At 41.4% G+C, this 17,630-nt stretch overlaps 1 protein-coding gene across 1 annotated transcript in view; it reads left to right on the plus strand.

Annotated features, from left to right (window-relative positions):
* The window catches only part of LOC146617647 (endothelin-2), a 44,489-nt gene that overhangs the window by 15,776 nt on the left and 11,083 nt on the right, over window positions 1–17,630 (plus strand). Inside the window, exon 2 of the mRNA XM_085373178.1 lies at window positions 10,488–10,644. Within this exon, the coding sequence (XP_085229304.1) occupies window positions 10,488–10,644 (157 nt within the window). The remainder of the gene's footprint in view (window positions 1–10,487; window positions 10,645–17,630) is intronic.

Genomic DNA, 17,630 nt, shown 5'->3' on the forward strand with positions numbered 1-17,630 from the left:
GTAACCCTCGTTTACATTTCCTATCCCAAATATTTTGGAATGAAACAAGCCATCAGCTGTCAAACAGCTGTTTGGTAAAAAGCTTAAAAATCTACAAAGACAATCTTCAAAAAGTCACAAATCTCTAATGTTTTGGCAAATAACATGAAAGGGTTAATTTCTCCGTCAAACTGCAACCTGTGCGTCAACACAAGGATAAAGTCAGGCTACCTTCTGGAGCTCAGGTGTCATCATAATCACTAACTTGACGCTCGCCGTTCTTCGCTCTGTGCTCACCTGTGCTCAGTCGGGAGGTCAGAAGGTCTCTGACAAAGCAACATGTCCAGGGTGGACGTCAGAGTTTCATCAGGGATGGTTGATGGAAAGTGTATTTTGTTTTTAAACTCTCAAGTGTAATTTTATTCTGCCTTTCGTGACATAAAACTGGAGACACTGGGGCTTCAACGGCCCCAAATTAGGCTGGGAGTTTACTCTGGCTTTAATGTTGGCCTCAGTACATTTTTATAATCTCCGAACGTTGTGCCCGCCAAGGGTAGAATGTTCAGAGACAATGCCCAAGAGTGCGCTCAAACTAAATACAGTGTTTTACTTCTTACACAAAACCACTGCATACCTTCTGTTTCTTTTCAAGTGTTTATGAATGCTGAAGAATTCAAAGGACTGAATGTTACAGTCTTTTCCTGGCTGAGAGGTTTGTACCTGTGCACTGACTTCTGCCAGTCCAAACAACCAGCTCATGGATTAGCAGCTGATCCATGTGTATATTGTCAAATATTGTCAAACCCCGCGGAGCCTACCAGACCCTCTCATAACAGGGGCAAGAAATTAAACTTTGGCTCAGCAGTCCGCACACGATGCAGGACCCTGAACAGGGGGTTTGCCTCTTGGTATTTCCCATGATTTTATTTTTGTTCTTAAGCCAAAGATGCAAAATAGCACACGAGCTTGCATGAATACTTGCACATGTATGTAAAGTATGCAGGTTCATATGCACAGGCATGTGGATACCTGTGCTAAAGGATCACAAAATACTAAATGCAAATTATGGGAAAGGAAATGTGCATCACACTGAGAGCTGCTTAAAGGACTGAAAGGGTGCCAAATACAGAGACGAAATCATAAGGTCCAGGAAAAGTTTAAATGTTTACATCCATAAAGTGTAATTCACTGCCTGTGGCAAGGAAACAATAAAGAACCAACTTTCAGCTTGAAGTCTGATATCACTCATGCTCCTATAGAGAACAAGACTGGCAAATATCCAAGTAAGATTTCAGGGACAGTGCTTCCCCCATAGTGTGTGTAAAATTTATTATGCCGAGCTCAAGATCAGTCTGATATGTTGTTGTTCTTCTTATTATTATTAGTATTATTATCATTATTATTATAACTAGTAGTAGTAGTATTGTTCTGGCATTCATTAAGAGCATCACGTTCATGGTCTCTTTTGTATTGTATTTGTGTTACTTTTATCTGTCACAGCTGCTTTGAAATGTTCCCTGATATGCAAACGACTGATGGATCTGAATTATCGATTCAAATGTTTAGTAAGACTGATATTAAGATTCTCAAAGCTCACATTATGATGTTTTAGTGGCAGAAAGCATCAGTTTGCAACTCAGGTTCTGGAAATGACACTAACCAGACAAGAACCGAACCCAAGGTGCTGACTGAACATTTTGGCACCTTGTTCCACACAGTGAGCTCTGCAGGAAGAATAAACTCAAAGTGGTGTTGCGTGACTTTTGTGATACATGATGTGACTTCTTACCCAGCTCGTGAATTAAATTGTCTTTTCATTTTACTTTTGTTCTCTATGACACGTTCCTCTTAGATATTTTCTGCTTGTGACTGAATTAACACGAGAAGCTCTGATGCCCACCCAGTTTTTGTTCGTTTATTTCTGGCACAGTTAGATGCTTAGCTCTCATTGGCTTCTGCCCAAGACAAACAAAACCTGAAACTTGAAGGCTTGAAAAACATCTGGAATCAACTAAAGATGCTCAGCCTAAGCAGACTTAGCAGTCCCTGTATTTCCTCTGTCTCTGCAGGTTTGTGAGCATTGTAATTAACACAAACGTCTTTGGGACTGTGCACCAACCCAGTGTGAGTGTGAGTGATCCATTGAGTGTCTACCATCAGTCAATATCAGACCCCTAACTATAACCCTTAGGTGGCCTAAAATTGCCCCAGGAGGTTGTCCTTACCTCATTCAGCAGAGGTCATTTTGTCTTTATGATATAGTCATAAAATCTTGGCCTTTGTCATACAAAAAGGAGTATTTAATTAAATAAGGTGATAAGTTCAAAGAAGGCTGCGATGATAAAATAAAAATGATAAATGATATTTCAATTTTCTTCTTGACAGATCTCAGCCCTGAAATCAAAACGTTAGTGAGGATGAAGCGAAAGGCACCGACAGGTGGTGGCACTGAAAAGTTCACTTTTTTTTCCCCCGACAAACTTGAGGATTCGCGATACGCTCAGTGCTGCAAACATCTGCACGCTGCACTCTGTCATTATTAGTATTATTCTATCCTTTCTGCAGACCGCTCAATCAGTGCCCATGTCTCCGATTTTGCAGTAATTACAACAAGCTGCTTCTTTTGTCTTCAGTCAGATGTCTTAACTTAATCAGAGGTTTACAGGACAAATGAGCGATGGAGACATCTCCCTGTTCAAAAGATGCAAACCAGCGAGGCTGGTTGCATCTGTACATCAATCTTTGATGCTGTACATACACATAAAACATGTGTATTATATATTCTGTTAAAGAATATAAAAGCAATGATGGAGAAACTCGAGCCACCGCACAGCTGGGTGCCACGTGTTCAAACTGAGAGAGGCAAGGTCGACGTTGATGCCAGTTTGTTTTTTTTCTGGCATATTTCTGGCCTTTGGACTCGACATCAGTGCTCCAAAGTGACATTTTGGAAGCAACACTCACTCAGTCATCCTCTGGCACAGCCTCGGAAAAGATGAATAATAATGACTAAATAGGAACATGATAATTCAATATCACAAAATGTGAAACTGGTTAGTGTCATATTGTCTTTTTAGCTTTCGATGCAAATGAGTGGCCTTTCAAGCAGTTGAAAGTCTTTATTGAGGAATTTAGTTTTGATGACAGAGATTTAACCTGACAAATCTCTGAAGTCATCTGAGAGACAGCATTATTTGACTGTTTCCTCATGCAGGCCAGGATTGAAACCTCTAAGCTGCTTGTCTAACCTCGTCTATGTACAGTACGTAAAGGTCACACTCAAGCATGTGTGTTTTTAGGAGGAAATGTGAGGACCATGGATAAAAAGTGTGAAATCTCCATGCCAAATGGATTCAAGCCTCAGTATCGAGAAAGTCCCTCAGTTCAAGTGAGTTGGACTTGGCTGCCCGAGAAGTAACTGTGCAAACCAGTTTGGAAAATGTGTTTGTTTAATGTGCCTTCCTGCTGCAAAACTCCAGATACAGAAACACTGAGACGTGAAGTTTCCCAAAAACTTTTAACCGAAGCAGAACAGATTTTTTATTTTACCTTGACTAATAACTAATAATAAATATAATTCCTGGTGTACTTGCACCAGCTTCAGTTACATAAAGAGGAAGGACACTTTACAGGTCATTTTTCTTCTGTCAGATTAACAGTTGTTTTTATCTTTAAACAAAGATTCAGTTTTTTATTTGACATTCTTGCTTTGACTGAAACTCCGCTGATCACGCCTCAGCTCAGTTTCTACCAACCAGTAAGGTGATGTGAAACATCTGTGGTGTCGACCCCACTGTGAGGTCAGGAAGTCTGGATCAAGCCTGAAGTGCTATTAGGAAGTTGAAGCTAAGCTGGGATTAAAATCATTTTACATTTTGTAGAGTTTTCTTGTCAAGGCATTTTATTCACATTCAGTGTTTCAATCAGTCCGAAGGTTTCCTCTTAAAGAAAGTCATCACAGATCCTTTTCAGAATATACTTTGGCATTACCACAAAGACCGTGGGTTAAAAATAAGATCCGAGCACTGTGAAGTAAAGCAGAACAGGAGATCCATTATCCTCTTCATCGTGTTGTGTCTGATATCGTAATGATGTCTGGCAGAAAGCTGCTGTGCTGACAGATGTGTCCGTCTGGCACTGAAGCATTCAGGTGTGCAAAAACACACACATAACTTCGACATGACGTTGCAAACAGCAGCAGGTAGCTTTGTGTGGTTCCCGGTCTGTACTTGCCTAAATAAAACAACCTCACTCCTCCATGACAGCACCCTGTTGCCCAGAATATACAAAATGCTCTGTATCAGTGCAAAGTGCATGCATATGTGTTAAAAATGTGACGCAAAATTAGATTTGAGCGTAGGCGGGCTAGGCTCAGTCTCAGATACAGAGCAAGAAGTTTTGGCATCTGGAATCTGCCACTTAAAAAGAGCCATTTAATGTTGCCTTTTATTGGAGGTTTTCCGTGCTGGTTTACCTCCGGGTAGTCCCAGAAAATCCTGGAGAGATTATAAATCTCAGCATCCCCCAAAAGTATTTTGAAAATGTTGCTTGAGAAGTGTTTTACTGGGATGCTTATTGTAGTAAAAGGGCCTCCACTGACTGGTGTGTCTGAGAATGCTCATCCTGCTGATGACGGCTGGGGTTAGTTGAAATTAGAGATGGACCGATCCGATGTTACGTATCGGTATCGGTCCGATACTGACCTAAATTACTGGATCGGATATCGGAGAAAAATAAAAAATGTAATCCGATCCATTAAATATCACGAAAGCACCTCACAAAACTTGCAACACGCCGTAACTCACCTCAGAACGTTAGCACGTCGGAGCAGTATGCATCACGTGATAGAGCGGCTGTGGCATGCGGGACCTATCGGTGGTCTGGATAGCATGTGGAGCTTCGCTAGCAACCCGGCATTTCATCTCCGACAAAGTTATCCCCGAGAGAAGTAAAGCAAGTGTGTAAGTCCATCTCTGAATGTAAAGCATTCCTGCGTTAAGCTTAACAAGCGACTGCCTCTTCTTGCTGCTACTTCAATCATGAAACGGCTTAATGATCAGCTGATCGGCTTTTCTGTCGCGAGTCCGTCTCTCTTGTTTGTTTTTGGCCCACTTTGCACCAGAAAGAGGAAACCAGTGGCTGAACAACAGCAGCACGTTTAAGCTTGATAAGCTGTTGTTAGAATTTATTTAATATTAATTTTTACACCAGGATCTTTTTCTACGTAGCTGACGCTGGTAACTGTGCAGGGGCGGATCTAGCAAAGTTTAGCTAGGGGGGCCGATAGGGCATGAACAGGGAAAAGGGGGCACAAAGACATACTTTTCTTTCTTATTTTCATTTAAAATGTCGAGCTTTTAATAAATAATTATCTGACACCCAAAGTTTTAATTTGATGTAAAAGGAATAGAAGTCCATTACTGTATATAGTATTTTAGTGAGGACTCGAGCAGCAGAGTTCTGAATGAGCTGTAGTTGTCTGACTGATTTTTTAGGTAGACCTGTAAAGATGCTGTTACAGTAATCAAGCCTACTAAAGATGAATGCATGGACTAGTTTTTCCAGGTCCTGTTGAGACATCAGATCTTTTATCCTTGATATATTCTTGAGGTGATAGTAAGCTGACTTTGTTATTGTCTTAATGTGTTTTTCTAAGTTTAGGTCTGCATCCATCACTACACCCAAATTTCTCGCCTGGTTTGTGGTTTTTAGATGTATAGATTGAAGTTCTCTGGTGACCTGTAATCGTTTTTCTTTGGCGCCAAAGACTATTACCTCAGTTTTGTTTTTGTTTAGCTGAAGAAAATTGTGGCACAACCAGTCATTGATTTCCTCAATGCATTTACCAAGAGCCTGTACAGGGCCTCGGTCTCCTGGTGACATTGTGATATATATTTGTGTGTCATCTGCATAGCTGTGATAGTTTATTTTGTTGTTGTTTATAATCTGTGCCAGTGGGAGCATGTAGATGTTAAACAGAAGGGGTCCCAAGATGGAACCTTGGGGAACTCCACATGTGATACTTGTCTGCTCAGATGTGAAGTTACCTATTGATACAAAGTATTTCCTGTTTTCTACGTATGTTTTGAACCAGGTTAGTACAGTTCCTGAAAGACCTGTCCAGTTCTCCAGTCGTTTGAGTAATATGTTGTGGTCAACTGTATCAAATGCTGCACTGAGATCCAGTAAAACTAGGACTGACATTTTTCCACTGTCTGTATTCAGACATATGTCATTAAACACTTTGGTCAGAGCGGTTTCAGTGCTGTGGTTCTGTCTAAAACCTGACTGGAAGGCATCGTAGCAATTATTCTGTTTTAAGAAGTAACTGAGCTGTTGAGAAACTGCTTTTTCAATGATCTTACTTAAAAACGGGAGATTTGAGATCGGCCTGTAGTTGTTCATTTGTGTCTTGTCAAGATTGTCCTTTTTCAGTATAGGTTTGATTACAGCAGTTTTTAGTGATTCTGGAAACACACCTGATAATAAAGAAAAGTTGACGATCTGTAACAGGTCTGACTCTAAAGTCTTTGAGACCTTTTTGAAAAAACTTGTTGGCAGGACATCTAAACAGCAGGAGGAGGAGTTCAGTTGACCTAAGATGTCCTCCAGGTCTTTGCTGTTAATAGGTTGAAACTGTTTCATGGTGTTTAAACAGTTTTTCGGTGGACACAGTACATATCCTGGATCTGCTGTTGATGTACCAATTGCTTGTCTAATTTTTTGGATTTTTTCAGTGAAGAATTTGGCAAAGTCATTGCAGGCCATGGTCGAATGAAGTTCAGCTGCCACTGACACAGGGGGGTTTGTTAGCCTGTCAACTGTAGAAAATAAGACCCGAGCATTATGGCTGTTTTTAGTGATGATGTCAGAGAAGTAGGACCTCCTTGCATTCCTCAGTTGTAAATTATAATTGTGAAGTTTCTCTTTATAAATGTCATAATGAACCTGGAGGTTTGTTTTTCTCCATCTGCGCTCAGCTTTCCTACACTCTCTTTTTTCATTTTTCACCAGTGTGGAGTTTCTCCATGGAGACTTTTTCCTTCCAGAGATAACCTTCACCTTAATGGGGGCAATAGTGTCCATTACATTTAACATGTTAGCATTGAAGCTATTGACGAGCTCATTGACTGACCCTCTGGACAGGTCAGGTGTTAATGGGAAGACCTGGTTAAAAATTGCACTACTGTGTTCAGTTATACACAGTTTTGTGATCACTGTTGTTGATATATTTGTGTGGGCTGAGATTTTACTTTCAAAGAAAACACAGTAATGATCAGACAGGCCCACATCAGACACAGTAACCTTTGAAATGCTCAGGCCTTTGGAGATCAGTAGGTCAAGAGTGTGTCCTCTATTATGTGTGGCCTCTGTTACATGCTGAGTCAGCCCAAAGTTGCCCAGAGTGTTACTCAGGTCTTTAGTCCCTTTGTCCTGAGGGTTGTCCACATGAATGTTAAAATCCCCAGCAATAATTACACAGTCAAAGACAGCAGTTCACTGAGGTCATTAAAAAAGTCTGTGCAGTATTTGGGAGGCCTGTAAACATTAAGAAACACAACTTTGGATGGGGCCTTCAGCTGTAAAGCCACATATTCAAAAGACTGAAAACTTCCAGGAGATAGCTGCTTACATTGAAATGATTCAGGACCAAAATACATCAATGACCTCCTGACCCAGTATGAACCATCCAGATCCCTCAGGTCATCTGGATCCGGTCTTTTATCAGTTCCCAGAGTCAGAACCAGACACGGAGAAGCTGCATTCAGCTTTTATGCTCCTTATATCTGGAACAAACTCCCAGAAAGCCTCAGATCAGCTGAAACACTCAGTTTATTTAAATCCAGGTTGAAGACTCACTTATTCTCAGCTGCATTTGAATAAAGCACCAAATCCACACTTTAAGCTTAAATTTCAAAACTTACATTTAACTACTGATTTTATCTACTGTTCTGATTTTATCTGTTTTGATTTTATATACTGTTGTTTGTTTGTTTGTTTGTTTGTTAATTAGTTAGTTAGTTTATTTGCTTGTTTTAATCAATTTTAAATCATGCTTTTTATTTGTTCTTGTTTCTAATGTCTCTGTAAAGCACTTTGAATCACCTTGTTGTTGAATTGTGCTATACAAATAAACTTGCCTTGCCTTGCCTTGCCTATATAGTAACTATTAAGTCTAATATACCCTAGTAAGCTATAGTACTTTTTCCTTTGGGAAGGTACCATCTGTGCAGTCTGCAATTTTGTTGAAGAAAGATGTTGAATCTATTTAATATTTCTTGAGAAATAATTGATTTCTGTGCATTTTTTTTCACACTGCATCAAATTAAGGTTGATTACGTCGATTAAGCATCATGAGGTGGAGCGTGAGGGGTGGTTCCCTATTTTTTATTTATTTATTTTTGTTGTTGCTGGGAGTTGGAACCCTATTAGTTAGGTTGCTTAATATTTACGCTAAGTACTCTTTAAAATACCAGAATAGGGAGGATGGTGTAGGTTTAAGTTTATTAGATTGATCAGTATTGCTGAACTATGAAATATTTTTTTTTGCATACAGGTATAACAGAATAGCTTTAGTGTAGTTGTTGTTTTAAACTTGAGTATGAACATATACAAAATGCAGCAAGATATTAAAAAACAGTTTTGTTGATTAAAAAACACTATATCGAATTCATATCGGTATCGGCAGATATCCAAATTTATGATATCGGAATCGGTATCGGACATAAAAAAGTGGTATCGTGCCATCTCTAGTTGAAATGTGAACCTTTATGAACTTTCTTTGAAAAATGTGCATGAATAAAAACCTAATGTGATTCTCTGGGACACAGCCGGGAGAAGAACAGAGCAACACCTAAGTTTATTGTGAGAAAAGGTGTTATTTTGCTCCCACATGTAAATCGTGTAAATCCCTCTTGGACGCCTAAACGTTCTCCCATGCGCATCGAGAACAAGATCAAAGGCCGTCTGTGGGTTCTGCCTGCTTTATGGGCTCTCTGTGTGTACGTGTGCTTTTAAACATGTGTCTTTGTGTTTGTAAGTCTATGTTCAGGTACAATATTACATGTCATTCATGCTAAGGGAGTTGTGTTAAGTTAAGTGGGAAGGAACAGGGAGTTGTTCCGACGCTCCGGTGACAAAAACAAAGGCAATGACGGCTCTGGCTCTCTTATCAGAAACACACCAGGCCCGTTGGAGGGCATGGTGTCATGTGACTGTAGCTGTGAATGTGCTTTTCTGGGGTGTTGATGAAGACCTTGAGACTATAAAATTGAATAAAGTAATTTCCGACTTTAACAAAGTAAAAGCTGCACACAGACTTTCCTTTGTTGTGCACCCAAGGAAAACCTGTGAGTGAATGAACTAGTTAGGTTAAGAGTAGCTATTTCTACAGGTACTGGATTGATTGCCATGAAATTTCTAAAAGGCATTCATGGCCCCAACAGGCTGGATCTCTTTGTTGATGCATTAACTTATAATCCTGCAGTCGGCTCTACCGCCATGCAAGCCGCTCTTGAAGCTGCTCATGGTGGGTATCTGAACTTTCTTAATGTTTACCGTCTTCACCATCCATCGTTTGTATCCTGTTGATTTATGTTGACATTTCTTATTAGCAGCAAATGAAAATAAAATGAATAATAAACCACCATACAAATTTAAACATTAATATCTGTACCCAGTCTAGATCTTAAAACCAATATTTTCAGTCTCATGTTTTACCAGTTTTCCAATCTGCCCCAGGGCTGGTGATGTGAGCAAACCCTGGCGTTATAGTTTCTGGATATAATAACTGGAAGTATATAGGAATGAAAGTTGGATGCAATGTCCATTTTTTCTTTAGGTCTATGAGAAACTGACCCTACTGCTCAGTTGATACACGGCCCCAGTAAACACTTTCCTGACGTGTCCCAGTGGCCATGCTTATTTAATACATGCTCGTATTTCAGACTAGGGGGCGTATGCTTTTTTGCACTGGACCTGCCCAATGGGTCCTGTTAAAATGACTACAGATTTTATATACAGTCTATTGTTTTTAGGCATTTGCAAATTATCAGTGGCAATTGCACATGCAAGCTCACAGTGTAAGGATCCCACAGTATTCCCACTCTTCCTGTTGATGCTTCACGTCTCTTTGCATTTGAAACACGTACATACCTGTAGGAATTCACGTGCTGTGTAGGCAGTTTTTAATGTATGTTTCCACCTCGAGGTACAACAGATCATCATCAGCAAAAATGTAAAGAAAAGAGACAAAGAGACTGACATGTGGATAAAATATGATTGCTTCTCTCCTCAACACCAGCTTTAGATGAGAACTGCTTCACACGGCTTCTTCATTAATATTGATCTAAACAGAATTGGCAGTAAAAATTTGAATTCTGAACTCAAATCTCAAGTTAATGCAAACATCTCTCATTCATCCACTCATGACAAAGCAGCAGAATCGCTGCATACTTGAGTAGATGATCATTAATAGCCGATAACCCTGCCCTGCCTGTGTGTTCCAGCCCTCTCTGTTTCGAGCTCTGTGCTGGAGGATGGCCCCCCAGTGCAGCTCCCCCATATGGCTCACCGGCGAGAGAAACGCTGCTCCTGCGAGAACCAGAAAGACAAAGAGTGCATTTTTTTCTGTCACATTGGCATCGTCTGGATCAACACCCCGAGGTGAGTCTGCGAGAGAACAAAATTAACCCTTGTGTGGTGTTCGTATTTTTGTTACACAGCCAGTGTTCATGGGTCTGGTGGACCCGCTAGAGTTTTGGCTTTCCAAATTAACACTATCAAACAATTTTATGTTAAATTACTCAACAGATGTTTACTTCATCCCAATTACAAGACATATGAACAGCAAACATGGTTAATTTTTTCCCTTTACCTTTGTTAGATCACATTTATGAATTAATGTGCTTCTCGTTTTTCTTTTATATAAAATGTTATAAATAAATCAGTTATAATCAAGTGGAGTGAGTGGAAAGACACAACACATTTACACGTGAAAAAATAATTAATTGTTTAATTTTTCTTTTGAAAAAAACTGAACACGGGTCTCACAGACCCGAACACCATACAAGGGTTAAACATTTTATGGCTTTGTTTCCTCTGTAATGAAACATTGGAGTGTTGCGATAAAGTTTACTGCCATAAATGTGATGACAAAACAAAACCGAGAAAAGAAGTTGTCTATAATCTGTCCAAAGGATAAACAAAGCTCTGTGCGTGCAGCTTTAGCAGGGCCGTGGGTGGGAGGCTTCTGCAGCAGCTTCAGTCCATGAATAAGATTAACTTTCACTGTTTTGTCAAGGCAGTGATTTTCTGAATTTTCAGTGATTTTCCCCTTATTCTGCCTCAGACCAAAGACATGCACAGTAGCACATTAGCTTCACTGCTGAGTCTGAAGCAGATAAAGTGGTGACATGGAGCAACCATTCACCAACCATTCAGAGACTTGAATGGTTGGTGAGGCTAGAAATTTTCTCTACATTTCTCATTTCATTTCCATATTTCTCCTTAAGAGAGTCGGACTCTGCAGCACCCGTCCTACTGAGCATACATGTGTACACTCAACCACTTATCCACATCAGGGTCATGTGAGGTGGTCAGAGCAAAAGGCAGAGTTCCCCCAGAACAGCTCCTCAGCCTTAGTCACATCCACTGCAACAAGTCTTTAATTAATGCCTGGTTCACCTTTCAATTCAATTCAATTCAATTCAATTCAGTTTTACTTATACAGCGCCAAAATCACAACAACACACAAGACACTTTATATTGTAAGGTAGACCCTACAAAAATACGTACAGAGAAAAACTCAACAATCATATGACCCCCTATGAGCAAGCACTTTGGCAACAGTGGTAAGGAAAAACTCCCTTTAAACAGGAAGAAAATTCCAGCAGAACCAGGCTCTGGGAGCGGCAGCCATCTGCCGCGACCAGTTGCTGTGAGAGAAGGAAGACAGAATAAAAGACATACTGTGGAAGAGAGCTAGAGATTAATAACAGTATGATTCAGTGCATAGACGTCTATTAACACATAGTGAGAGAAGAAAAAACACACAGTGTATCATTGGAATCCCCCGGCAGCCTACACGTATTGCAGCATAACTAAGGGAGGATTCAGGGTCACCTGGTCCAGCCCTAATGATTCAGCAAAAAGGAAAGTTTGAAGCCTAATCTTGAAAGTAGAGATAGTGTCTGTGTCCTGAATACAAACTGGAAGCTGGTTCCACAGAAGAGGGGCCTGAAAACTGAAGGCTCTCCCTCCCATTCTACTTTTAAATACTCTAGAAACAACAAGTGTGATGGTACTACAAGGTCATTAAGATAAAATGGGGCCTGACTATTTGAGCTTTAATACTAATACTACATTTCTTTAACTCTGTGAAGAGACAAGTGAGTAACAAAGGTTCCCTGAAACAGCCATGTCGGGTTGACTTGAATGTCTTTTCTAGTCCAGTTGTTCATATTTTTTAAAATGGCTGGCCTCAAATAAGAAGTAGGCGTGCAGCTCCCTTCACAATTGGTAGCAATTAACTTCATTTTAGTTCAGTATGCACAAGCAACGAGTAACCGCTTAGATGTGGTGGAGCTAATGAGAAAGCACACCTTTCCTAAAGAAGGGTTGTTTCTGCTCAGTTTCCTCTCCGTGTTTCAAAAGAGCTTTTTTTAACCCTTTAACACCAACTCAACAGAGAGTCTGAAATCATGGTCGGACCTTTATCTGCCCACAGCTGCTTAACTCCTCACAGCCTGCTCCCGTTTGTGTGTTGACATTTCATCCTCAACTGTTTCTAGAAATGAGACGCAGTTATAATAATAATAACTCAATTTACCCCTGTTCAAAATAATGAGATGAAAAGATTTAAAGGTAAAAATGTGGAAGATAGTGTAGAAATCTTAGAATAAAATAATAATAAAATGGAAAAAGTAGTCTGGTTTGAGCTTTACTATATGTATTTACAGCATCATCCCTTTTGATAAAGTGCAATTATGCTGTTCAGTGTTTCCCTGAATTGGTTACTGCACTGTAAGCTGTTTCATGTCATGCCAGTAAGTCACACTCCAAATTAATTGGTGTAGAAAAAGACAAGTCACCAAAATAGCTTCCAGAGGTTAGCCAAAAACGGCTCCAGTGGTGGTGGGACCGTCTCAGACTGTTAGCTCACTCTAAATATAGCCATGTGGTAAAATGCAATCTTCCTGCTTTCACTATAAAGATGCTTTAAAGAGCACTGCCAGCACCCGCTGTCACTAATGATGCCACTAAAGAGCGTTGGGGAGTCCCGAGTGCATTTCCTTTTTCTTCACACACAGCGTCATTTAAAATATGTAACCTTGCTAACATGTACGCGACAGAGTGAACAACATGTTTTATTCTTGCAAATAACCACATCTGTAGACCTAAACAAAATTATCCATTTGAGAACAGCGCTTGAAGGTTCACACTGTCGGTAGGAGAGCAACAGACAGAAGATCAGAACAAGCTGAAATAATGTTGGGTTTTTTTCTACTCGTGTTGTATTGTTTAAAGAGAAAATATCGAGTAACACCAGTGTAACCTTTAAAGGACATCCTTTGGCTCCCTGCTATTTTACACCAGAAGAAAACAGAAATCTCGGAGTACTTGAAGCACAAAGGCTGTTTTTAAAGTCAGATTTTCACCTTCGCAAGTGTTCAAACAAACAGTGAAGTCAGTGAGGAGTTTCCCTCTCAGTTACAGATGGATGTGTCTGATCATCCAAAAAGGCAGTGATCCAAACTAAAGAGAGAGACGCCAGGATCAGAACCACCTTCAGTGAACTCAAACAAACGCAATTTATTTAACATCTGCTCATTTTTGGACTCATTTATTTGACAGCAAGACAACAGAAAACATATTATTATTTTGGCACTGTCACTGACAATATGAGCCAATAATTAACTGTCAAACTCAGTGCCTGCCGGCATGACATGCTGTCAGGGATGGCGTGGTCATATTTTAATGGGAGGACACAGTGTGAGATATGAGTTGTGCTGCTGAATAGACTTTATTCAAAAGTTTTAAAAAAGTCCAAATGTAACGTGTTATCAGCCGCCCCTCCACACGCGTGACCTGTAGGCATATACCGCGGAGAAAACAGAAAATTGTGCTATGGGAATGATTTGGTTTGATGTAGACACCAAATGAGTAAAACATAATCGTTTGGTGAAAGTTTCAGGGATTGATGTTTGTGTCACATCTGGCGAGGCAGACGGTGAGGCGTGGGGAGACTGGGGACCCAAGTGCAGGCAAATGGAAATAAGGGTGGAATGATAACAAAAAATGAGCCTTTATTGTCAGCTGTACAAATCCTAAAGAACTGAGGGAGCTATAAATACTGAAACAGAAACCAACAAACTAGCAGTGATAAATCATGATGAAATCAAAGATTAACAATAACACAAAACACTGGGTCACCGACCCAGGACCGTGACAGTTTGAAGCCCAAAGTTTTGTCCACACCAGCCTCCTATCCACTCGAACATCACATTATATCCTTCTTTGCTTCTGTCGTGATCTCTGCACAACACAACAGGCCAGATGCACAACATCTGAATGAGAGGATATTTGTTTTTATATTTCTTCCTGTTAAATCACTCTCAGTACCTCCAGTATCATAAAGGATTTATCTTCCTCCAGGTCTAATGCTGCAAGAACTCTGGTCGTGTAGCTTCGTGTAGACAAGAAGAAAGTAAAGGTTCACTCTCAGTCATTTCCAGTGTTGGGACTAACGCGTTATTAAGTAACGCGTTACAGTAACTACGTTATTATTGTGGTAACGAGCACGGTAACTAGTTATTATGCCAAAACCGGGAACGCGTTACTCGTTACTGGGATTTAGATAGGCTCGTTATCTGTTACTTCGTGTGGTGGCTATCGCGGAGCTTCCACAGATTCAATAACATTAACAAGTGGTGGAGGCCAGCAGGTGGATGAAGGAAAAGGGAGGCAAGAGGAGAGACCCGAAGCGGCCGCTGGGCCGAGTGTCAGGTGAACTGAACACAAGAAGTTATAACCTGCAGTCCATCTGGGTCAGATATGAACCAAGTTTAGGTGGAGTTTATTTTCGTTATGCTGACTTTTTCGTACTGGGTGCTAGCTAGCATGACGGAGTTTCTATACAGCTGGGTGGGTGCTATGTTACTGATGTTGAACTTTATTTTGTTCATAAGGTTAATTATTAGAGTTGCCAACCATTCCGTAAAAAACAGAATCATCTCGTATTCAGAGAAAATATTACGCGTTTCTTATTGAGGTGAAAAGGAACAGTTTGTCCCGGACACAAAGCTGAAGTTATTCTGTGTCTCTGCTGCACAGCTGCCTCTTCTCCTCTCATCCTCTCACCCTCCCTCTCCTGTTTCTACTTCAATCATGAAACTGATCAATGATCAGCTGATTGGCTTTTCTCTCTTGTTTATTTATCACCCACTTTGCGCCAGAAAGAGGAAACCAGCCGATGTCGCGGTAAACAATGGCAGCACTTTTAAGCTTGATCAGCTGTTGTTAGAATTTATTTAATATTAATTTCTAGTATCAGCTGATGTTGGCTGGAGCCACAGCTGTAAAGCTGCTGGTCATGATATCAGTTTGGTTATCTGGTGAGAAGGAAACATGAAGATGAAAGCAGGAGATGTCCTTACTGAATCACCAGAGCTGTGATGGAGAAACATGTTTACCTTTTAGTTAACATGAATGAGTTGAAGGGAAGTTATGAACTGTTTCTGAGAGACAAATAACACCAGGATCCTTTTCTAAGTAGCTGACAGCTGGTAACTGTGCAGGGGCGGGTCTAGCAAAGTGTTGCCAGGGGTCCATGTAGGGCATTAAAAGGGAAAGGGGGGCACAAGGAAATACTTTCTTATTCTCATTTAAAATGTCTCACTTTTTAAAAAATAATTATCTTACAACAAACAATTGATAGATTAATGCATATATACCATCAGAACAGTGTACATCACTGTCACAACAGTGTTTATTTTCATTCAAAGGCTTTATGATTTTTCCTATAATGGTGGGCCAGTCTCTAGTCAAAATGCCCGGGACGATTTTTTTGTCCCAGTCCAGCCCTGTATGCAGCTCATCTGCAGTCTGGTGTTACCTACATCTTCCTATTCAGAAGGCAGAATTTCCGAGTTCTGAGTACAATCGAAAGCACCACGACTGCAGTTTGTGTTGGATGTAAAAAGCAGGCTAGGATAGAATCAGGCGTGGGATTTCTCTCGTGGAAATGTGCACATTATCTTTTCCTTTAATTGGTAGGTGGCACAGTGCACTGTGGCAAGTAAGCAAGCTAGAAGACTAGCAATCTTGCTGGGTATCTAGTTACGGAAGCAACACATTAAGAGAATTCTGAGTAAAACCAAAGTTACTTTCCCTAGTAACTAGTTACTCTGAAAGTAACGAGTAACTTGAAGTAACTGAGTTACTTTTGATAGAACTAGTAATGTAACTAAGTTACTAATTTAAGGTAACTTACCCAACACTGGTCATTTCCTAGCTTCACATTTGGCTGTAGAAAACGTGCTCGTCATGAATCTGATCGTTCTTCAGATGCATCTATGAGACTGAACTTGGAAACAGTTTGGCAAAAGGCCAGGACAGTCTTGGCCCATCTTAATGCCTGGACCCAAACGCAGACTGAGGACCAGTGTTGGTCAAGTTACTTGAAAAAGGTAATCAGTAACTAATTACTTGCCCCAAAAAGTAATCCCATTACTTTACTGATTACTTATTTTCAAAAGTAATTAATTACTTAGTTACTTAAAAAACAAAAAAAAACAAACACGATTTACAACCTGAATAGGTGATAAAGCGAAACAAAAACACCGAAGCACAAGAAAGCCCCAAAACAAAACACGAGTCCAAAAAAGAACAGTTCAGGGGGCCGACAGCACAGGAGGCCAAACAGTTCAGGGGGCCGGCCGCGCGGAAGGCAGCGGCGGCGACGAAGGAGACGACGGAGCAGTTCAGGGGGCCAGCCACGCGGAAGGCAGCGGCGGCGCTCCAGTGTCAAGCGTACTGGCTGAGGCCCGGTGGGCACAGGACCAGACGGGGCCGGACCAGGCGATGGCGGGGCCGGACCAGGCGATGGCGGGGCTGAAGACACGGAGGCTGGGCCAGGCCAGGCTGAAGACACGGAGGCTGGGCCAGGCGAGGATGATGATGGAGCTGCAGCAGGCGAGGATGATGATGGAGCTGCAGCAGGCGGCTGGACGGGCTCCTCGGGCCCCCCAGCCGACGAGGCAGGAAACAAAGGCCGGAGCGGTCCCTCGGACCCTCCAGCGGAGACACGAGGCGAAGGCCGGAGCGGCCCCTCGGACCCTCCAGCGGAGACAGGAGACGAAGGCCAGACGGGCCCCCCGGACCCTCCAGCGGAAACAGAAGACGAAGGCCGGAGCGGTCCCTCGGACCCTCCAGCGGAGACACGAGATGAAGGCTGGACGGGCCCCTTGGACCCTCCAGCAGAAGCCATCACAAAGCCAGCAGGCATGGAGTCCTCTGGCAGACACGAAGGCAATGGGTGCTGTGCTGAGCACTGGCCCTGCTCAGACAGCACTGACACGGAGTTGTTCTCTGAGGGCTGCTCAATCTTCAGGGGTCCAGAATCAGCTGGGGACCGAGACCTAGCCTCTGGG

Source organism: Diplotaxodon limnothrissa, linkage group LG15 (assembly GCF_057381915.1).
Source record: "Diplotaxodon limnothrissa isolate DT_005_m linkage group LG15, D_limnothrissa_male_GT1.1, whole genome shotgun sequence".
NCBI classification, from domain to species: domain Eukaryota; kingdom Metazoa; phylum Chordata; class Actinopteri; order Cichliformes; family Cichlidae; genus Diplotaxodon; species Diplotaxodon limnothrissa.